Source organism: Siphateles boraxobius, unplaced genomic scaffold (assembly GCF_051911475.1).
Source record: "Siphateles boraxobius isolate OS27281-9 unplaced genomic scaffold, OSU_SipBor_1 130, whole genome shotgun sequence".
Taxonomy (NCBI): Eukaryota; Metazoa; Chordata; class Actinopteri; order Cypriniformes; family Leuciscidae; genus Siphateles; species Siphateles boraxobius.
This window is the reverse complement of record NW_027508734.1, coordinates 29,391,963-29,415,598: the sequence shown is the minus strand read 5'-3', so window position 1 is coordinate 29,415,598 and position 23,636 is coordinate 29,391,963. Positions and strand designations below refer to the sequence as shown.

The following is a 23,636-nucleotide window of genomic DNA, read 5'->3' as shown; positions in this document are numbered from 1 at the left end:
GGAAATATTATATATTAAATCATTAATTCACATTAGAATGCTGAATGAGTTTTCCTGGGAGAGTTTTGAAGTGAAGTGTAATGTTGAAAACATGAAGACAATTATCTTTCTTCGTTCTTATGCTAGAAAACAAACCTCTGTCTACATGTTAGTCAATGCCAACAATCCAACTGTTAGTGTGGTACTAGTCTCAGCCTCAGACGGCACACCCACAGACCGCCCACAATTAGATTATGACCGTCTGATATTGCATACAAAACTGGCAAGCATTTTCTCAATTTGGCAAGCCTCAATCTGATTGGCTGGCTCCTCCGACACAATTTTACAGCAGTTGTGGTGCACCAGACCTCCTGAAACAAAGTTAAGATTACAAAGGCACAAGGCTGATACAGCAAGCACATTTAAGGAAAAATGACCCAATGGATTTACCCAGGTTTGCCAGGTTAGTGACAACAGATCATTGAAACATATTCACAGTCTTGTTTGATGATTGTGCAGCCTGATCTCATTAGTAATAGTAGGTATTTGTACTTTTGTATCCATTTTTGTACATTTGGAAATATAATGAAACATACACTATGAATGTACTTACATTTGTAGTTTGTACATTTGTAAGAATCCTTTATATTTATATTATAAATAATATAAGTGTATAGTTACATTTTAGAATATCATCTGGATATGTTTTAGATATAATCTTTCTAAAAGTAGTCCAGGTTAAACCAGTCAGTCTGATGATAACAGACATACTGATTGATTATGATTATATCTCTAATTATGTAACTGTGCCCCATAGGCAGACAATAACAGCTAATTGATTTAAATTAGCATATGCTAATTGTATAAACCTTAAAAACCTATACTCATAAAATCATGAATGTAGCCTAGCACACCGATATTATTTGACCTTCAAACGAGAGATATAAATGGAGAGTGACCGATGCATCCATGGGAGTTCAGCGAGTCTTTGTTTGCTTCACAATGGCAGTGTATTGTGCTTTCCTAAAGACCATCATCCTATAGCCTTGCTGTGTAGAGAGTACATTATTGTGCAGATATAATGCCTCTGTTTCCCATGTAGCCAGTAATAGGGCATTCAAATTTTATAAATGAAGGTGACCGAATTAACAATATTTCAATCATGAAAACAACTAATCGCAAGCTCAATAATTGAGAAAGTGATACAGACATGAACATCAACACTAAGAAAAGTCCAAAAAAATTTGGCCCAATTTACAATGTTAATATGAAGGAATTTTGCTGTAGTACTGTATTTTGAATTATGTATCGCACGCTTGAAGGAAATGTCCGTAAACCTGATGGAAAAGGCACAGGACAGGTAATTTTCTGCAGGACATTATCCGTTTTACTACAGATGATTTTCCTACAGCGTACTATTTACAGTAAGAAAATGCATGATAAATGAGGTTCAGTGTCAACCTTTTCTCCCAGAACTTTTTCTCCAGTTATTATATAACAGCTGGATTATTCCTGATGACATGAGGTTAAGGGAAGATCAGAATGGAAAAGAAGCCTCAAGATTGTGTTCTTGGTCTCCTCTGGGGGTCAGTTTGGTCTTTATGCATAAATCTTTACAACACTCTCATTTCATAGGTCTATCCAGACGGTAGGCAATAAATCAAGCATGCCGTCTATATTCAATTTATATTAGTATTTCAAATGACCAAGATTAAAAAGTGAGAGGTATATGTAGTGACTGACATCCCATGTGTGAATTTTATTGCCATCCTGGCTGACCTGAACGATCCCAATAACTATCTGAGTGCCTCTCTAATTAAAATTGATAGAGCTCATAGAACCTTCATCATGGTACTTGTCAGTCCTGCTGAAAATTACATATGAAAGACATCATCCTTTATATTTGTGTGTGTATGAGCTGAAGGTTAGAGAGACGAGGACAGAGCATCATTACGAACAGACTTCATTAAAGCACAGTCACACTGATTAAGAGAGAGGGAGGTAGAGAGAGATATACTGTATAAGAGAATGAATACACAAATTATCATGAAATAGATGTAGAGAAAACACGCTTCAGTACCATCATACCAATTATTTCATTCTCCGGATAATTTCCCCTACAAGGTCCATTTAAGGTTTAGAGGACTAAAGCAATAAAGATGTCTTATTCTCAGTAGTTCACTGTAGCCTACCGTTAAAGCTGTGATGGCAGATGTCTGCTTGACTGAGCTCTATGAACATGCGTCAGACATCTACTGTCATTCATAGCTGCTGGTTTAATGAGTTCATACAGCAAGTCCATATCTGTGTGTATGTTTTTTTTTAAAGGAATAGCTCACCCAAAAATTAAAGCTTTGTCATCATTTTCTCACCCCATATTGTTTTAATCCACAATGTTGTTTTCTTTCTTTTGTGAAATATGAAAGAAGATTGTAGGCAGAATGTCTCAGCTGCTTTCCATACAAGGAAGATTTGGGAGCTCTCTTCTGGGGACGATTATCAGTAAATAACGGCTTAAATTTCCTCCTCACACAAAGCTATCATATAGCTTCAGACTTGGGCTTGGACTAAACTGCACAAATCGAATGGACTACTTTCATGATATCTTTATGGTGCTTTATGGGATATTTTGGAGCTTGGAAGTTGCAGTGTACCACGACGAAGAGATACAATTGCAAATGTTAGTTGTGTGTTATTCAGCTAAGTTTAGAACTGTGACATGAGATGTTAAAGCAAATATTATCTTTAGGGGTGTATAAATGCATCAATTTCACAATGAAAATCCATCACCTCGCTTATTCAACAGTCCACTTATTGTCTGCTGAAGCCCACTGGTGAGTACAAATGCACTTGTTGTAGGTTCCACACGTGTCACATGATAATTTCTAAGCCAAAATACAATACTTGTGCTCATGAATGCAAATGAATCGCAACCACAGGGCAAAACATAATCTAGATGATTATATAGTTCTTCTACAAATAACTTGCACTTTTATGCTTTTAATAATCATCTAAGGCTGTTTTTGCTGCCTTATGTATCAATATCAAAATACCAGAGCATGGTATCAGTCCAATGCTACTTTCAACATAAATCACAATCCACTTCCATTATATGGTGAAGGAAAAAAAAACCGCTCAGACATTCACCTCATTTAGTTTTTCATCGAAAAAAGAAAAGATACAAAGTTGGAATGACATGAGTGTTGGTATAAACACCACTGTATAGGGGCATTCGCGACATATGCAGGCCAATACACAAAAACATATTGTAAATGCTGCACATGAACTCTCTGCCTGAGCTGTCCTTCCAGATTCTGATGAGGTCTCCCAGGAAACAATGGAAGAAATCCTCATTGGGAGCGGAATGAAAAAGGACCACAAGTAAGCCTCTAATAAGTTGCGCTAATAGAAGGAGAGAAACTAAAGTCTCAGTGCTGAGAAGAGCAAAACCACCAATGGCATGCCAGTAATTAGTACTGATATTTAAAAGGAGATTGGAATGGGAAAACTGGATTTGGAGAGGCTTTAACAATGTGGATGGAAAACACTTTTGTCCATTCTGCCACATGTTTGAAAGCCAAATCTGACTCAATGCAAAACAGAAATATTCAGAAACAACTAGAAAATATTGATTTAGACAGACAAGACATGTGCTAACAATTATGCAATAGGAGGGGCCAAATGAACTGTCTGTTAAGTATATAAACCATGAATGAATGCCTGTTTCATGAAGTAAGCCTTGACATGACAAGGAGATAGAAATAATGCAGACATGCTATGTATATTAATAGCAATTATTTTTACACTCTACTCCTAAATTACATGTAAAGAAAGCATATTTACCATGTGCTGCCATGCAGGGACTATAGCTCATCCATCTGTGGCACTTGAACACATATTTTGGGGGACTGAAAAAGCATTGTTGTGTGTTTGTATCTGCATGTGTAATCTACTGTGTACAAAACATATGTCCATTTAGTTTCCACAATGCAAAAATCATGTACCACATCATATGACAAGTATTTGAGAAATTTCAACTGTACCTGATGTATTAGAGTTCAATGTTGTCTTGTTATTTATGCATTATATATATTTAAATTAAGATCCCTCCTAAAACTTTAAAACTGGAAAAACCAACTGGCTTTGGAAAACTAGAAAATGATGACTCAGGAGGGAAGTGCACATGTCAGTGAAACATGTTTCTTTCATTTGATCAGATTTGCTAATAGCATGAAGGCAAGAGAACAACATGCACACACTCAGCAAAATGAGACTGTTATCAATCTATCTACCATTGCTCCCTTAGACTCCTTTTCTACGTATCTCTATTCCGAATATCCATTTGAGAATCAATAAAGTCTGTCTGTCTGTCTATCTATCACTTTCTCAAATGCAGTATCTTAGTTTTCTGTGTCATTTTCCCCCTCCTCTCTCTGTCTGTCTTAACTAAACAGCTATCAGCAGGCAGACAGATGGATGGTTCCTGACAACACTGCAAACACAAACAACAGCAGAGACTGCTCCTAAATACCAGATAGATGACTATATCTCCTCATATTTACAGAAAAGAGATATGTCATCAGAAGTGCAGGAGGGCAAAATAAATGAATCAAGATGGTCGCACTCGCCAAAGAAAGTGAGGGAGAACAAGCGCAATAGAACGGAAAACACAAAGAAAAACCCATTCAGCACATGGGCTCTAATGCTGGCAAAATGTTAGGAGTCTAGTATCGTTCTCCAGGACTAGCTTTCAGGAACTGACAACTATAGGTTCTGGTGTTAATGATGGATTCTCCTTTATTAGAGTCTATTCTACACATCACCTGAAGCACAGGAAATATTTGCCTCTCTTTATTTGTGCCTCTCTAACTATTTCTAAAACTAAAATTGGACTTTAACAAAACACATGTAGAATGATCCTTGATTATAAATCTCTATACATGCAGCACGAGGGATTGTGACATGTTGATATCTTTCTTTCTGTAATTTGCTTATCCATTTAAACTGAGAGTGGATTCTTCGTCCTCCTATTAAAACAGCAGATGATTTTATAAATGATAAAAATCTGTACACACGTCTGCAGTGGATTGCCTTCACTCATAAAAATAAAGGTTCTACTGGCATTGATGATTTCATGATGAAACAGCCATGGAACATTTCTATTCTACAAAAGTTTCTTTAAAGTGAAAAAATGTTTTTTTTTTAGATTATTAAAATGTTCTTCACCCTAAGAACCTAAAAAAACACCTTTCTGAAACCTTTATTTTAAGAGTGTTGACTATTTTCATGTAGGTCAGTAGAAAAACAGAAAAACAAGTGTCTTCTGCAGCTGTCACAGGTTGAAGACAATTTCAAGGAGACTTCCCATAAACAGTCTCACAACACAGAATACTTGCTGACGTCAGTTCCTTTTTGTGTCATCATTCCCACATGGCACTGTGGTAAATCTATTCTGACCAATCACTAAATGATGAAGTAACCCTGTTGTGAACTGACTGGAGATCCGTGGACTTAAAATAAAAGGCAAAGATCTTTACCAGTCCTTCTGGTAAAATCCTTTGCAGTCTCACAACAAACCTATCAAAAGACCATGTGCAGCTGTATCAGTGCTTGTTGATATCTGTGCTTATCCAGTACATGTCTGTTGTTGCTCAGCTCAATTGCGGTTACAGCTCTCCCCACTGTAGGACATCTGACATAGCAGACATGACATGCACAATTCAAGCAGCTAAGGTAATTTAATTGAAAGAAGCAACAAGACCACATACACTTATCTCCAATACACACATGATAGTGTAGCTTTATGTCAATTCCATGCCTCTCAAAATGGCTTTTTTGTTTGTATTTTTTTCTAGATATTTTGGAAAAGCACAGTGGATCCGTGGTTAAGAGGAAAATGAGAACTCTTTAATATCTCAATACGAGAATTTCACTTGTCTCCTGGTTCTCATCTTTGTGAGACTCCTCTAAAGTTTCAGAAGACCGCTTGTGAAAAAGAAGTGCACTTAATTGTAATGAATGTGCACTTGCTGTACTTCAAATCTTAAAAATGCATTTTTTTTAAACTGTACCTATAATAAAATAAAAGCCCACTTAAAGACTACTTTAGTATACACTTTCATGCCTATGGTTCTTAACACACCTGTGCTTTGAAATAACGTCAGATTAAAAATAACATTCACATTTTTTATTGTTTTAATAATTTTTGTTTTGCTTTAATGATACACTTTTTAATGTGTTGACTAACATACTAAAACCCGTAACCCCGGTTTCACAGATAAGACTTAAGCCTAGTGTGAAACTAAAATGCATGTTTGAGCTGTTTTAACTGAAAGCAACTTGCAGTGGCATTCTTTTGTCTCAAGATGCACATCAGTAATGTTTTATCTAAGGCACCGTTATAAAAGCTACTTGAATGTCCTAATTGAACTAAGGCATAATCCTGGCTTAATCTAAACCCTGTCTGTGAAACCGGGCTGTAAAGTATTTGATTATATTGTTCTAATGTTGATTACAGCCTAGTGTGTTATTCAACATTACATTTAAAGTTACTATATTTTATATGTACTAGGCTAAATTGCAACTTTATAATTACAAATGTGTAAATACATGCAAGATCTGAATACTCTTTTTAAAAGCATGCTAAAATGTGCTCCTTATACACAAGAGACAACCTTTGAAAACTGCCCTCAAATTCGCAAAGATACCAAATTCTACAATCAAAAGTCAGAGATTACAATTCTAAAAAAAAAAAAAAACATTCTCATCAAATTCATCAAAAACCAACTTATCTAAACTATTCCATCCACATTTTTTACACTCTTTATTGACAACAATTTTAGGAAAAAAACTAAAAACTTAAAAAGATTAAGCTAAAACTAACTAATCAAATTATGAAAGGTCTGAGCAATAATCTTTCTCAGTTCTATAAGTTTAACTTTAGGTTAAGGAACAATTTCTTGCTCTCTCAGGGATTACATCTACATGTAGAGATTAACATATGGTTGTTAAAACATCTCCATTAAATTGCTTCACCTTGTGAAAGCGCATCTCAGTTACAACTCAGTGTTCAGGCAGACTCCTACTTGTTATTGGATGTGTTCATATGTTGGATATGAAGTGTAATAACTCTTACATCAGAAAGTGTCTTAATCAAGATATCAGCTGTTACCCAAAACCAATTCTGAAATGGAAACAATTTGTTTCTTCTATACCTTCAACTGAGATAATCTGGTCCACAAGTAATAATTTTTTACTGCCAAATAAGGTAAAGGAAAATCATTTTAAAATACTACACAGGTATTATCCGTGTAATGCATTTATTAATAAGTTTTAAAAAGACATCTCACCACAATGTTGTTTTTGTAATCTTGAATCTGAAACTCTAATACATTTATTTTGTAATTGTAAATACTCTGAAGACTTTTGGAAGCAGATATCTATGTTGGTTTTTGATACATTCTACAAAATTATCAGAATAGATGAGGCTATGATCTTCTTCTTGGACTGTAATACTGGCTCTGATATAATTAATAACACAATAAAGTTAATAATTCTTCTCTGGAAGTTTCATATAGATAAAGCTAAAGTAATGATGTCTTTAACACCCTCTTTTATATTTCTTTGTAAATATCTTAAAATATTCAATGACTCATTGAATTCAATCACTAGAAATAAGAAGTGTATAAAAACATCATATTGAAATAAGTTTGTACAATTTTGTGTTTTACTCTGTTACTACAATGTAAGATCTCCTAAATGTTTTCCAAAATATCTGTTTGATGTTAAATGTCATTATAAGCTTTTATGAAAGTTGAACCACAATTATTTTTTTTTAATTAGGTTAAGGCAAATGAAGCCGAGCACAGAATGATATAATAGGCTACTTCTAACATGTATTCAATAGTTATCAGGGCGCTTTTATTTTATGTAAACATCTCATAAGTTGTTTTGGCAGCTTTGTGAATGAGAGACATCTCCTGAAGATACAATTCACCAAACTATTACACAGACAAGCGCGCGTTTGTTCAGAGCGCCTCCGCGCTGCACGCGCTCGAAGAGTCGCTGGTTCGTTTGATTGCTTTTGTACTAAATATATCACATTTTATCGTTTATATAATTGACCAAGCACAAGTAAACATAGTCAAAATTCAAACTTTGCGTCACCCAGCTTTATACTAACGAAGACTTGAAGTGAACTTCTGCCAGCTAGCTAGGCGCGTGCAGGTGCATGGTACACCGTCGGTGTTTTTCGGCATCAACTGTCATTCTGACTCACATTACATGGTTTGGTAAACACTGAACCTATAAACCTCTCAATAGCCTACACAATGCAGATGTGTTTTGTGTGATGATGAATGCTGGGCGTCATGCATCTACCTGCCGTACAAACATTATACATAAACATTATACATTAACATATTCATTACCAATTTCTCAAACCCGAAAAAAATTAATAGAGCATCAACGAACCTTATGACAGGACTTGACAAATTAAACAACTCAACGTTCAATCTTATGAGTTTTTGTGACAACTACAACGGAGAACAGGGGAAGGGAGGGTAGGCTACTCACGCTGCTATTTTCACCCGTCCAGTGGACCATTGCCTGGTTGTGGGTGGCATCCCCTTTGAGGACGAAAGAGCTGCTGAGTAGAGAGACTTTCTCCGGAGTCGATGCCCTCCTGACTCGGGGAACTCCCATGGCCGGTCCGCCCGGGTCCCCGCTGTAATCTCCGCGGCTGTGCGCTGAGATAAGCGTTTCATCTCTTCCAATGACATGCCCACCGCGGCTGTCAAGCTCTCGGTCCCGCTCGTTTATCTGCTGAATAACGCCGCTGTGACATGAAATCGGTCCGAACAGTGACATGCACGCGCAGGCGAAAAACACAGCTGGGTACAGGTGCGCAAAAACTGCCATAATGAGCGTCTTCATTAACACTGTCAAAACGAGTGTGCGATGCAAGCGAAAGATGGAAAGCTCTAATGTAAGAGAGGGGGAGGGAGGGAGGGAGAGAGAGAGTGAGAGAGAGAAAGGGAGAGAGATGAGAAGAGGGTGGGGAAAACAGAGCTACAAACCGAGCGCGCTGATGTGCTGTAACCTAAACTAGTCAGCCGAGACCGGTGAAAAGATCAGCCGTATTTGCCTGCCACCTAGTGGAGCTAGGAGTCAAGTGTTTGTTTGCTTGCTAGAAAAGTTTGTTTGTACTAACATCGCATATCAAATAATACAACAAAAAAATCTCCTTCATTTCTAAGATCCAGTTAATTCAATTCAATCTCTATTTAATAAACCATAATATTTGTGACCAAAATTTGAAGGGTCTACAAGTATTGATGCATTTTACTCATTAATTCATAAATGTATTAAAACAATATATTTTTGTGTCAACTATATATGTACCGTTTTTTTTACACGGCTAGTGTAAACAATCACATGACCAGAGGCTGGATACATGTAAATACATCTAATACAATTGCTATATTTGATATAGCCTAGCCTACACATATAATATTTAAATGGCCTATTGTTGAAGTATTATTAAGGTTGCTCTGTTTTAAATAAACCACAATCACAATGCATGTAAAAATGTAAAGGGTAACATATGTGAGCAGGAAAACAATTTGGATTTACAATATAGATTTTAAAGAACTGTTATATTAAATCAAACAAAGGATTTCTTTTTTCTTTCTTTTTTTTTTTTGGATTATCAACTATTTGTCCCCCATTTGCCTTCAAGATGTTTTGACTCTGTCTGTAATACCGGTTAAACAATTGTTAGCAGGAATAAAATATAAGGCCCGGTTTCACAGACATAGCTTAGATTAAGCCACAATTAGGCCTTAGACATCTATGCACTTTTAAAATATTTTATGATACCCCTGTGTGTGTGTGTGTGTGTGTGTGTGTGTGTGTGTGTGTGTGTGTGTGTGTGTGTGTGTGTGTGTGTGTGTGTGTGTGTGTGTGTGTGTGTGTGTGTGTGTGTGTGTGTTTGTGTGTGTGTGTGTGTGTGTGTGTGTGTGTGTGTGTGTGTGTGTGTGTGTGTGAGTGTGTGTGTGTGTGTGTGTGTGTGTGTGTGTGTGTGTGTGTGTGTGTGTGTGTGTGTGTGTGTGTTCGTGTGCGTGTGCATTTGTGTGTGTGTGTGTGCGTGTGCGTGTGTGTGTGTGTGTGTGTGTAAATATATACATATTTTTTCTAATTTTTATCTTTCTCCCTTTAACTTAAAACATTCAACATGGACCAATTATTCAGTGTCATTAAGCTACCTCAGTTGAAATCAATCTAAAAAATCTAGAATTTCAGAAGATGAAGCATGAAATGATATGCACAGCTAAGTTTTTCAAGTTGCATTCTAGCGAGCTGATGTGGCCACTGAATAATACTGTCCAAGTTTTCTAATAAAGGCAGATTTTCATTTTCAGATCCTTCCTCAAAAAAGCGACACTAAACAAGAACTTTGAAATTCATTTAACACCTTTAAACTTGTATGGAGTATGTTTTGAGTTCTAAAACTATTCTATTTACAGTATATACCTAATTATCAAATGTAGGGTCACAGGGCAGCACTGAAGCTCAGGCTGACGGCATTGAAACACACCTACATACAGTTCATAAATTTTGGGGTCAGTAATCTTTCTTAAATAGTTGTAAAATAATTATCTTATGCTCACACAGAACTGCATTTTTTTAATCAAAAATAGAGACAAAAAAAACAGTAAGATTGAAATATTCTTTCAAATTAAAAGAACTGTTCTCTATTTTAATATTAAATTAACGTAATTTACTCCAGTGATGGCAAAGCTGAATTTTCAGCGCTATTATTCTCCAGTATTCAGTGTCACATGATTTTTTTAGAAAATCATTATTATATCCTGTAACTTTTTTTTATTAATATCAATGTTGAAAACAATTGTGCTGCTGCTTAACATTTTTGTGGAAACTGTGATACATTTTTTTCAAGACTCTTTATAAAAAGAATGTTCACAAGAACAACATTTATTGGAAATAGAAATCTTCTGTAACATACAGTGTCTACTGTCACTTTTGATCAATTTAATGTCTCCTTGCTGAAAAAAAGTATGAATTTTTACAAAAAAATCCTTACTGAACCAAACATTTTGAACGGTGTTTGCTACACATGACTGGCCATAGCAGGATTTTATCACCTCTAGGGACCCAGACAAGGTCTTCGTCAGGTCAAACAACAGACTTCCTTAAGGAAGACCCTTTCTGAGTCAAAATCCTTATGCAAGCAGGAACTGTTTCTGTGCCTAAATCAAGATATCAATCTCTCAGATGATTTATTGTCCAAGAGACAGACTAGGCTGACTGAGAGTCAGAGGCTTACTGGACTACATTTAAAGAGTAGGCTAAACATTGCCAGCTGTCTGGAAAGAAAGAAAAACACAAACACATTTCCTACTTTGATTCTGATATAATAAACTGATAACAGTAAAGTTCAAATTGTGATAATTATAGATAAATCAATGTTTTTTTTTCATGAGCCTATGGAGAATTTCCATCACTCATGTGGTGAACTCTGACTAGCCTACTCAAGGAAAGAATCTAGCCAATATTTGTCTTCCAATTCCGTTTTAAATTCACTCGTCTGTGTTTTCTGAATTGATGAACCTGGAGTGATGTAAAAGCTCGGCGTAGTTGAGTAATAAAAGTGTGCGGTAACCTTCAGTTGGCCACGAAAAGACGCCGTCCTTTATTACGTACAAAATGTTTCGACCTTTCTCTCAACCAAACTACAGAATTGCGTCAGTTTTGATTACAGCGATGATTGGTCGTGTAAGACAAACATGTAAGAACAGAAGCTGCGATTGGTTGAATGAGACTTGCTCTTTCTGCGTGTCTCTCAGCGTGGACATCAGTGAAGATGAAGATGGCGAACTGGTGTGTCCGCGCGATCAGACAGAGCTCTTCTATCATAGCGTCTCCTTCACTTATAAGGTAGGGGTTCAGAGCAGTGTTATTGTGAGTAGTTGGTGTCCAAGCTTGGTTAAATATTTTTGTTTTATGAAAATTAATAATATTTCTGTTGCGTAAGCTGTTTAGAAATGAATGATTCTTTCTGATGTCCTAAGGACCCTTACTTATGGCTTCAGATGACAGTAACGTTAGCCTATCGTTAGACAGCTTTGTAGCTTTGTTGTCCTGTCAGACACATTGTAACTGTGCAGACTAGTCTCAGTAAAATGTGCTTACTGTTCTTTACCATATCATGATAGATATCGTTACGTACAGAAAATGTGTTTCATTGAGTTCAGGATGTTTGTTCCGATCTCCTTTAAAAATAGTGTTCGTACGTTGGCATGGCAATGATGATCAACTCATTTTAAGACACGTGCTAGTTCTGAAGTCTTACTGAAGTTTAGGCTAATCATAGGCTACTGCCGCTGTTTCACCTCTTGATTGGTTTAAACGGTCTCTTAACTAGTTGCAGACTGGACTCTTAACTATTTTGTTATGTCAGTTATCTAGAATTCCTTGTCATTGAAAGGTTATGTCCTACAAATAATTAATCAGTTTAAGATTATAACCCTATTTTATTTATTGTATAAGTAAACCATTCATCACCCATTCAATGTTCACTGCTAAGTTACACATAAAGAAGCAGTTATCTTAAATCAACTAGTTTATAGAACTTGTCTTTTTTAAGGCTGCTTACAGTGATCATTCATGACAGACTTGTCTCTGGTGACATGTACAGGACATCTCCAATCATTTAGTCTGCTTAAACTCTGATCCTGCAAGCTCACGTTCATCCTCATCCATTTTTGAGTGCAACGCCCACATCTCACATCCAATCAACAACAGATGCATAAAGCTAGTCCCACTTCCACCCGAAATAGTTTTTTTCTTTTACACTCGGGTGTACATCATAATATGGAAGAAAAGATCTGTCACTGCTTTCACTTCATTGTGACTTTCAGTTCCAAAAGGATAAAAGACCCTAAAATCCGATTGATTTTCAATAGCCATTGAGATCAACACCAATGCTTAAGAATGACATTCTGCTGGTAAACCTCTTTTTAAAGAATTATAACTAATTGTTTTTGGGTGAACTCTTCTATTAAGAATAATGCATAATATCTCTTATCCAAGACAGATTGTGTAATCTCAATGTATATTTTGCCTATAGTGCAAAGGCTATATTGGTGAATGTTCCCATCTTTTAACATTTCAGGGCGACCCCACGCCTCCTTTGCACAGCAGCCCAACAGAAAAGCTCAGGAACTGGAACCGAAGAAGAGAATGGGGCTCAGAAACCAGAGCCCGGTGCAGCTGAGAAAGCCTTCACAGAAGAAAAGATGCAACTGGAAGAACAGCTGAAAGATGTTACGGTACTGCTTTATTTTCAGAAGGATGCTATCTTTTCTGATAATTGGATATATAAAATGTGGATGTTTAAAGGGTTAGTTCACCCAATAATGAGAATTTTGTCATTAATTACTCACCCTCATGTAATTCCAAACCTGTAAGACTAGAAAACTTTTTGTGTGCAAAAACCCCCACAAAACGACTGTTCAACAATTACTTCTCTTCCGTGTCAGTCTCTGCTGCTGTTCACATTGTAACACAGTGCAGCGCTTCTAGGTTCTACATCAGAACACTGGCTCAGTATTGGCTTGCTCCTGCGGCAGTATCACACGAATGTGTCGCAGTGCTCATGTGACTAGCTTCGGCCAATAATGAGCCGGCGTTCTGTCATAGAACCCGTAAGCGCTGCACTGTGTTTACTACACGTAGGAGACTGACACAGACTAGAAGAAATTGTTGAATAGAGTCTTTGTTTTTTTTGCACACAAAAAGTATTCTCGTGACTTTATAACGTTAAGGTTGAACCGCTGTAGTCACATGGACTATTTTAACAATGTCTTTACAACCTTGCTGGGCCTTGAAAGTTGCAATGACGTTGCTGCCTATGGCTGGTTCAGAAACCCCTCGGATTTCATCAAAATATCTTAATTAGTGTTCCGAAGATGAACAAAGCTCTTAAGGGTTTGGAGTGACATGAGGGTGAGTAATTAATGACAGAAATTTCATTTTTGGTTGAACTAACCCTTTAATAACTAGGGGTGTAACGGTATAAAGAGGCCACAATTCGGTAGGTACCTCGGTTTTGGGTCACAGTTCGATACAAGTTTTGGTAAAACAGGAAAAAGTGACATAAATCCAATGCTAGGTTTCTTTTCATTTATTTTTAACAGATAGTAGCTCAAATTACAGTTATTTCCACCTAGTGGCATTTAGTCCCCTAGTTGGTACAGTACAGCCTCCTTTAGTGTATTAAGCACTAAGCAAGCAGTGAACAGAATGCACTCTTGCATAGGTCATATTTATTTGTAGGGCTAATAAAAAACAAAAGGTATTTGGTCACAATCAGCTACAAAACTGAAAAGTAGGGCTGGATATCGTAACAAAATTTTCGATACCGATATCGATACCTTGACTTCAATACCGGTTCCTGAACGATACTTTTTTCAATACCAATTTTATGAAACCAGTTTTTACCATATAACATTAACCTAAAAAAAACTTTTATTTTTTCAGTTTGTTAGCACCAATTAATTGTAGCACCAATGCTTAAGTTTTCTATGTTTCCTAATCATTTAAAAACATGTTTTCTTTACTTCAATGAGCTCATTGTTTCTGCCTTTCCTTAATGCATTGTTTAACAATGAAACTGAATGAAAATTAATTGAAATGCATTACACACAGTCACCTCTGATATCAGATCACTCTAAATTGTAATTTAGACGCATACATTTTCTGTAAAGCTGCTATGAAATGATAGCTTATGTATTGTGAAAAATGCTATACAAATAAATGTGAATTGAATTAAATATAGGCTACTGGGGTGCGGGATATATGCCTCACACCCAGCACACAAGAAGCTTGCCGCAAAGCACTGGCAAAAGTAGCCTAATGATTATGGATGAGTCGGGAAACAATAGTAAGGAAAATCTTAATTGTTTATTAATAAACAAGTGTTTATTGAGTGTGTTGGCTGCAAAGATGAATATGGCGATGCTAACTCGTCATTTGCGCGTGCCTATATGGATTAGGTAATCAAACTATTTATTTCTAATTGTTTCATTTAAAAGTAGACATATTTTGACCGTCTATAGGACTATTTCTCATGTCTGTGAGGCAAGTATCCTATACGCTGAGTTTCGGTTCATTTGTGACGCGCTCCAGTTCTTGCAGTCGAAGACGGATAAACTTTCTACTCTCGAGTGTATTCTGTGCGCTTTTAAGTGCCTTATCAGATTTACCGTGTTGCCGGTCTTGGCAACAATTATCTTGTCGAAAATATTGCATCGCATGCTTCTGGCATTGAGTCTGGTACAAAGGTAGGTACACTTTTGATAATTTCCACATATTTTCTATATATCTGGGTTGGCACGCTCTCACACTCACACACACACACTACAGCCTCACATTGCGACGAGCCAAGTGTCTGGGCAGCCGCGTAAACTAGTGTTTTTCCGCAACAGCCAATCATGCTTTACTGAACTCGATACCCAGCCCTACGGAAAAGTATCTCTTGTTTTATAAAAGTACAAAATAAATAGAATAATGAGAAATAAAACTTGTGCAGAGATTAGTTTTCCTTGCACATGAGAGTTCATTAACATTCAGTGACAAAGGCGGATGCACAGAGTTCAATATTACGCTTTTCCAAGGAGAAATCATGGAAAGATGAGCGAGAAGGAGAAAAAGCGCCGTCTACATCTGAGTCTACTTCACCTTTCCACAAGTAAACAGCGAGTGAAGCAGCACCTGAGGCTTCCCATTTCCAGGACACAAATATTTAATCACTGGACTGAAGTAGTGAGACTTCCAAAGCAAAAAATTGTCTCATTAAAACAGCTGAAACAGTATACAGATTGGAGTGTAGATCGCCTGTGACAGACTGTATTTGTCGTCTGACAGTATGTTAACATGTACCGTCAATATTGGCCTAATATTTCTCTTGTGGACCATACATCAATGATAGTGGAAAAAACTAGAAGAAAAAATATTTCCTGTTAAAGAAGTTTTGTTTTGTTATAAAGTCGGTTTATTTGAAGCTGCATTTGATTTTCATCGATGACTGATTATTATTGTGCTGTGTCCAGACCTAAAGACTGTTATTAGGCTTATATAATTTTAGTAATAATAATATTATTATTGTTAATAATAATAATTTGAAATTTTATTGTTATTAGCGTCATTAAAATGTTTTATTAATGTCATGTGCTATGGAAACAACTAAATATTGACAAACAGATGCTGTTTTTGCCTAGGCTCTGTATGTCCTGATATTAATTTGATAATAATTAGAGCCTGATATAATAAAAATAATAATAACAATAATTTAATACGTCATTGTGAAAACAAGCCAATTATCATCTTGATATCTTTAAAGGCATCACCCATCTGCAATATCACTGACTATCATCGTCTATTGGCACAACCGTAGTATAGAAGTTCCAGTCAAAAATTCACTTAAACAGAGATTAAAATGTACCAACAGTAAATGTTTTTCTTGCGGTTCACAAAATAATGTAATTTCCTCCTGCACAGCCTGACCTTCAATTGCCTTTGTAGTTCAAGGACACCCCAAGGACTATCCACTTGTTCTATATTTGTTTGTAAAACCAGTTTTGTAGGAACTGGAGCTGGTCATGTTTCAGATTAGTGATATTCAGAGGATTTACTTGCCTGTAAATCAGCTGTAAACTGTCCTATACTTAAGCCGGGTGCACACTGTGTGATTTTGGCCACGATTTGGCCGTCTGAGACACTTTATGCAAATCCTAAAAGATTCCTCTGATCCTAGTCTAAAATCTTAAGTATTTGATCGTTAGTTTGACGTTCACCGACAGCCGATAAATGACCGTTGCGATCAAATTTTACCTCCGACGAAATTCTGACAGTGCCAGAAGATTTGACTCAGTCCTGCAGTGTGACTTCTGCTACGACGACCTTCAAATTGTCTTCACCTTTCAAGAAAAGCCATGACCAAAATGAGTGTTGGTGATTTCTTTGTTGCCACCATTTTAATCCTGCGTGTAATGCAGCTCACTGTCACTGAAGGCGTCATTGATTGATGTAAAACTGTGTACAAGTTTTCCTGCGTGCGCCCGTTTTTTTTTATGCCTCTTGACTGTCTTACGGTCTGACATTTAATGACAACTGAGATCTTACAGTGTGACATGGCTTACATCGAGGATCATGTCCGTACAGTCTGACAAGGAACAATCGTAAAAGACCATAATAAATCGCACAGCATGCACCCGGCTTAACTCATCATGTGTCTTTGATTGTCAACCTTAGCTTTGACCTTTCTTTACTTTGAAGCATTCAGATTGATCAATACCGTGAATCCAGCTCTTTGTAAATAGCATTATTTCTGCGCAACATAAATCTTCTGAGAGTCAAAAGTGTTTTTGAGGGGGGCAGTTTAAATATTGTGTGTAATTTGATTAGATAACTCAGCATGCCGTTTGTAGTTTATTGTCTGATCATTTTAAATCGCCTTTTGCCGCAGGATAAATACAAGCGGGCACTAGCAGACACTGAGAACCTTAGGCAAAGAAGTCAAAAGATGATTGATGATGCTAAGCTATATGGTAAGCTATTATATTATTTTATAATCTGTTTTATATACCGACATTTCTGCATCTAGTTAATTTGTTTAATGTTTTCACTCGTCTGTTTGTTTTTTTCTCAGGAATACAGGGGTTCTGTAAAGATCTCTTGGAGGTGGCTGACATCTTAGAGAAGGCAACAGAAAGTGTACCGAAAACAGAAGTGTCTGCTGCAAATCCTCACTTGAAAAATCTTTACGATGGCCTTGTAATGACTGAGGTGCAGATCCAAAAGGTCTTCAAAAAACACGGCCTTGTTAAGCTTAATCCTGATAGTCAGAAATTTGATCCTTATGAACATGAGGCTGTCTTTCATGCACCTGTGGAGGGCAAGGAGCCGGGTACCGTAGCCGTAGTTACTAAAGTAGGCTATAAGCTGCATGGCCGCACCCTCCGGCCAGCTCTGGTTGGTGTAGTCAAGGCCCCCTAACTACTCTTACACTATACGGTGGCTCACTGCCTGGTCTCAGGTTCCACAGCTTTTTTGTTAAAGGTGCCTCTGAGAGGTGAAGTCCAATATGTTGACAACTGAAGGACAATGCCAGACTAATCTTTATGTATAAATAATGATGAACATAAATATTACAAGATTATATTATAAGAGTTGAGTGCGTATGCAGTAGAAGATTCACTGAATATTGGATTGGCTGCAACACATATTCCTTTGAGAATCACCACCACCATTCCATCTTTTAAAGAAACACTGCTGCACATTAACTGTTGGACATCCTCTCAATATACGTATTTGCTCTTATATTAATACTTTACTGAAAAAATGTTACCAATTTGGCCCCTACATGTATGATGATGTGTTGACAGCAGTTCAATTCCACTTGTTTTGTTTACGTTTTTTGTTCAAAAATAAAATGTATAATTTTATAATAATTTAATTAACAGCAGTTGTACTTCCTACTATTTCACTGCTATTTTCATAGTGTGCAGAGTAGACCTGATGAAATATCACATATCAATCAACAGAAATTGTAATAAGAACTGATGAGTTTCTGTGAAGTTTTAGGGAGAGGAAGGGGCGAGCACTCTGAGAGAGATGTGTCCTACAAAGTCATTAGAAATGGTGGTGGTTATATGGGTTGAATAATGAAAAGCGAACATAAAAATATGCAATCGTCAGATTTAAAGGTTTACATCTGGATTCAACTTTTCCATCCATGTGAACAAGCAGACATTTGTCAAATAAATTGCATACCATTTTCAAAAGTAGACCTCTATTATTACATCTTCCATAAGTTTGTAGTTCATTTTTGTTGAAATTTTCAGGATACAATGGTAAATTTAATTTTGGTTATTACTGTTATTTGAATAAAAGAATATAGTGATATGTGTCGGCATATTCTTTTAAATGGCATATCATACTAATAAAACCCATTAATATTTTAAAATGACTTATTTAGATTACGCCTTCGGATATTTCGTTCTTGACATCTTGAAATGTAAGCAAGGGCATTTTTTCATTTAATAACAGACAATAGGTTATATTTCAACACTTTAATACAAAGTAGGAAAGAACATGACATATGCAATGAAATACTTTCCACATACTCAATATTTTGACAAATATGATCCTTCAAAAATTGACTATTTGACCAGAGAACATGTCACAACCAAGCAGAAAAAAAGTCTCCTCATCATTTTTAAATGTCACATTGTCTTTACATTTAAAAAAAAAAAAACATACTGCAATATCACCCAGATAGTGTCTTTCTGTGAAGATGTCATTTTCAGTATCATATCCCCTCTCACATTTTCAGTTTCTTTAGAAAAATAATTATACTCTTTGAAATATTGAATGAATATTACAGTGAAAATAATAAGCTTTAAATGAAACGGTCACTTTTTTCCCTCAACAATTCAATGTTGGTGAGCATGTATAGACTTGAAGAATGGCTTAGGAACCAAAAGATGACCAAAGATCCTATTTCCTATAACCATGAAGCACAACCTGAAGACTTAACCCTTTTTAATATTTAAGTACCCCAATAGAAACAAAACAAAGGCTGTGGGGTGGGGTAGAAATATATATATATATATATATATTCACATTTGCCATATAATTTCCTTACTCTTAGTCGCAGTGTCCTCATACCAACATTCATCAATTATATTTACCAAATGGTTAGTCAGCCAATTTACATATCTTACATATGGCATGGGTGACTTTCTCTCCCAGTGCAACTGCACATCTACTTTTAATGGCTTTACTCATAAGAAGACACACATATTGTCTATTGTGTGGGGCAGTTATGTTTAGCATAGAAATATGGGGGAAAAAACAGGATCAAACACACCTAAATATCCTTTTGTACATTTTTGATGTAGTACAATTTAAGATTAAAATATAATATTAATTTAAAGGGAAAGGGATAAAAACCATCAATCGGGGCGAATATGCTTCAAGGAACACTACATGAGCATACTCAAACATGACTGACTTTAATGAACCAATGTCTGGGGCAAAAAATGACAAACAAACAAATGTGGATGACCACCATGGCCTTTACAACAGATTTAAACTAATCAGTTATTTCCAATATCGTATACATAAAAAAACTTTAAAAAAAACCAATAGCTAAAAGTTATACTGTGCCTATCTATTCTATTTGACTCTTAATATATTAATCATTTCAAAACTATGTAAAAATTTAAACCTTTGCATTTGCCTTTGTGAACAGTGCTTTTCTTAGTTTTCTACAACTTTGGGGTAGACACGAGCAGGCAATAATAACATTAAAAATCACGGAAAAATATGTTTGTCTCAGTTGTAATCTAAGATTTGGTATTGCATGAAGATTTTGTCAAGGCATTTGAAAATTAAAGAAAAAACCTTTAGTATGTAGTTGAAACACTAACACAGTCTCAGCTTAGAAATTTTGTTGTACACTTGGAAATGAGAATCCTTGATGCTGTATTTAGCTTTATCCATCACATTACCTAACAAATAGGAATAATACCCTCTTGAAACAGGAGCATTAAGGTAAATATTCTTACTCAGAGCTTGTTGCTTTACTCATCAAGCTAATACTTTATATAACCTGGTTGTGTGCCTTTTAACCCGAGCTTCTGAAACATGCTCAATAAACAGCTATAGTAACAACCTCACAAAGGTCAAGTCCAAAAAAATAATAATTCATAATCAAAAATGAACATCGGCTGTTTTTAGATAGTATCAAGCATGCTTCATGTGTCTCACATTCCCACCATTGACAACAGAATATGTCCAACTGAAACAGGCAAATTCAGGTTAGCATAAGACTTTTGGCAAGCAGAACAAGGATCCGTCTTAAATTCCTTCTTATGACAAAACAAGAAACTCAGAACCAAATATCTGCTTTGTACAACATTAAGCATTCTTTTGAAACTCTATTGGCAAGAAACATTCGAGTGCCACTCAAAATCACATTCAAAACAGAGACATTTTAACAAGGGGCAATGGGCTTTGTTATATTATGATGTATTACACAGGACAACATACTGGAATGTTCCCTATGATGGATACTGATTATGTACCTTCTTTAACAGGAATTTCCCTACGTTTATGATCCTATGAGAAGATCTGAGATAATGTTTGACTGACTGAAGGTCCACATCCAGTAGTGTGGCACCTACAGTCATTTTGTTCTCACAGGCTTTTCTGAGATCCATTATAAAACAGTAGAAAAATATATTTACAGTCATTATTCATACAGCCGAATCTTTGGACAGTGTCGTTAAGAGGTTTCTCGGGATATCCAGCCGCTCTCCGACAAAAAGTTCAGAATCCGTTTTTTCAGCACCTTGTCCAGGTAGCTGGGTAAACGACTTTTCGAGGGAATGCCCTGCCGTTTCTGTAAGTGATCTTTGATGATGATAGTCTTGACAGTCAGATAGCGCGTAGGACTAAGATTCACAGAGTTGCACAATACCTTTTCCCGATCCGACAGCAGCTCAAAGCCAGACAGGTTCTCGATAGCTGAGAACTCACTGTCCTTCCCCTCCTCTTTAATGGCACTGACTCCTCCACCGCCGCCAAGCCCACCTCCTGCTCCAACCCCTCCTCCGAGCCCGGCCGCTCCTCCTCCACCACTGCTGCCTCTCTTTGAGCCAACAACACTTTTGTTCTCTTTCCGTTTTTCCCGTTTGTGGCGTGCTGCCTCATACTCGGCCGACTCATCGAGTCTCGTGATGCCATTTCGCCGATAACGCTGAAGCTCCCGAACCTTCGCCCGTAGCATGCGCTCTTTGTGCATGTTATCGAAGAATTCTTCAAACTCACGCAGTGGCATGAACTGGCAAAGACCACGTAGTTTGGTCCGTTGCTCCTTCTCTTCCTTGGTGATTTTGCGTTTCGGGGTTGCAGCTACAGAGGAGCCCAGCGGCCCTGTTGGAATGATGGTGGTAACGCCCCCCAATCCAAGAGCACCACCTGCACCCCCAACCCCTCCTGTTCCACCCGGTCGTTCTCGCTCCTTATCTTTTTTGTCCCGTCCCAGAAAGGCTGGCACTAAATTGTAGTCACGAGCTATGTTTTTGCGGCGCTGGCGCTCACGCAGCTTCCGCACGTACATGTCCACATGGGCTCGCTTCATCTCAATCTCAATCTCTTCATCGTCGTAGTTTACAGACAACCCACTGATGAGTTTCTCTGCCTCCTGGTCATATTCAATCTCGTAGTCGTCACGAAGTGGCATGTATCCAAGCTGCTGCTGCTCCGCTACAGATATGTCTAGTGGGGGCAACGGGGTAGTCAAACTAGGAGACAGCGGACCTCCACTCAGGCAAGTGTGGTCTGTCACGCGGTTGGGGATGCTGTCAGGGATGCAGGCTTTGCCCAGATTCCCATGGATATACATGCTCACATAATGGTCCATGACCTCCTGAGGAGTGCGCGATGCACCAACATGGGCTGCCATATCCTCCTAAAACACAGAAATAATCAAAGTTAAAGGGTTAAAGACTTTCGCTCATCTTCAAAACATAAGTGAAGATGAGGTGACTGTGTATCTTCAGAAGACTTTGATTAAACAGGGTGAATCATGCGTTTACAACATTTTTAATACATTTTATGATGACATGGACTTTCAATGAAGGAGCAAATATCTCTCAGGTTTCATTTTAAATATCTTTGTCTGTGTTTTAAAGATGAACAAAAGTTGTTTGCGCTTGGAATAACATAAGAGCGAATAAATGATTACAAAATTATACTTTTTCTGAGAACTATCCCTTTAACATACAGCCAGGTCATAATAATGTGAAAGTTACAAAGACAAACATAAATAATTCTTATAAATTATTACATAAATATTAATATTAAGTTAATGCAAATATTACTGTATCAACAAAATTGCTTTCGGTGCACACGGTACAGTTTGTTCTCTCTATGTATATATTATGTTATAAGTTCTTATGAATGACAAAAACTTTAATGCAGCACAGACCTAGGGAATCTGCTAGGTTCTTTAAAAAAAATACGTTCTCTAAGTTTCTTCATTGAGCAATGCATTATTTGTTTGCATTGCAATGCATCAGACTAATTGTGTGAGGTGCACATTTGGCAATACAATGGAAGTTTATTAAAGCCGCATCAATATGGACTCAATTGAGAATCGTACCCAGTTACCAAATCCATATTGCTCGATGGCATCGAGCAGCGACTGTTCTTCCCTGCTAGTCCATCCTCCCTCTGCTTCGGGACCCCAGAGCGAAAAGCGCCCGCCATCAACTTGCTGATAGCCATGCCATCGTCTATGGTTGCCTATTTCGGCGCCCGCGGAGAAGCACTCCGGGCAAAGTTCAATATCTTGACATTCGGCACAGCGAATCCGCAAATTTGTAACATCTGCCAGACAGTTCACACAGTACTTCTTCCCTAGGTCGGCCATATTGCTTACTACCGCTTGTTGTTGGAAGCAGCAGTGGCGCGGGGGAGGACATGCGCAGTGGAGTATCACTGGTCACGCCGCTGCGTCTCATTAATATTAACATGACACAGCAAATGCGTGTGATTGGCTCTCG

At 37.1% G+C, this 23,636-nt stretch overlaps 3 protein-coding genes across 10 annotated transcripts in view; 1 reads left to right on the top strand and 2 right to left on the bottom strand.

The window, feature by feature from the left end:
• The window catches only part of sorcs2 (sortilin-related VPS10 domain containing receptor 2), a 199,895-nt gene extending 190,819 nt beyond the window's left edge, over window positions 1–9,076 (bottom strand). For 4 of the 8 annotated variants that reach the window (XM_077229072.1, XM_077229077.1, XM_077229075.1 and 1 more), the window contains exon 1: window positions 8,554–8,944. In XM_077229072.1, coding sequence (XP_077085187.1) covers window positions 8,554–8,913 — 360 coding nt within the window. In that variant the 5' untranslated portion in view covers window positions 8,914–8,944. Of the gene's footprint in view, window positions 1–8,553 lie in introns of all 8 variants that reach the window. The other 4 variants (XM_077229073.1, XM_077229078.1, XM_077229080.1 and 1 more) reach the window with 3 other exon arrangements.
• Window positions 9,077–11,815: 2,739 nt separating this feature from the next.
• grpel1 (GrpE-like 1, mitochondrial) lies at window positions 11,816–18,966 on the top strand. The gene is made up of 4 exons (XM_077229071.1): window positions 11,816–11,937; window positions 13,175–13,331; window positions 17,528–17,609; window positions 17,711–18,966. The coding sequence occupies exons 1-4, from the start codon at window positions 11,816–11,818 to the stop codon at window positions 18,055–18,057; spliced, it is 708 nt and encodes a 235-aa protein (XP_077085186.1). The 3' UTR covers window positions 18,058–18,966.
• A 152-nt stretch (window positions 18,967–19,118) lies between these two features.
• Window positions 19,119–23,550, bottom strand: tada2b (transcriptional adaptor 2B). The gene is made up of 2 exons (XM_077229070.1): window positions 23,234–23,550; window positions 19,119–22,540 (listed from the first exon to the last, which is right to left on the bottom strand). Exons 1-2 carry the CDS (start codon window positions 23,501–23,503, stop codon window positions 21,353–21,355), a joined length of 1,458 nt encoding a protein of 485 aa, XP_077085185.1. The 5' UTR covers window positions 23,504–23,550; the 3' UTR covers window positions 19,119–21,352.
• Window positions 23,551–23,636: the final 86 nt, after the last annotated feature.

Coding starts and splice junctions, on each gene's coding strand:
- grpel1 (XM_077229071.1), top strand. CDS start 11,816: ATGAGACTTGCTCTTTCTGCGTGTCTCTCAGCGTGGACATCAGTGAAG. Junction 13,332..17,527: donor AACAGCTGAAAGATGTTACG/GTACTGCTTTAT, acceptor CTTTTGCCGCAG/GATAAATACAAGCGGGCACT. Junction 17,610..17,710: donor TGATGATGCTAAGCTATATG/GTAAGCTATTAT, acceptor TTTTTTTCTCAG/GAATACAGGGGTTCTGTAAA.
- tada2b (XM_077229070.1), bottom strand. CDS start 23,503: ATGGCCGACCTAGGGAAGAAGTACTGTGTGAACTGTCTGGCAGATGTT. Junction 22,541..23,233: donor AATATGGATTTGGTAACTGG/GTACGATTCTCA, acceptor TCTGTGTTTTAG/GAGGATATGGCAGCCCATGT.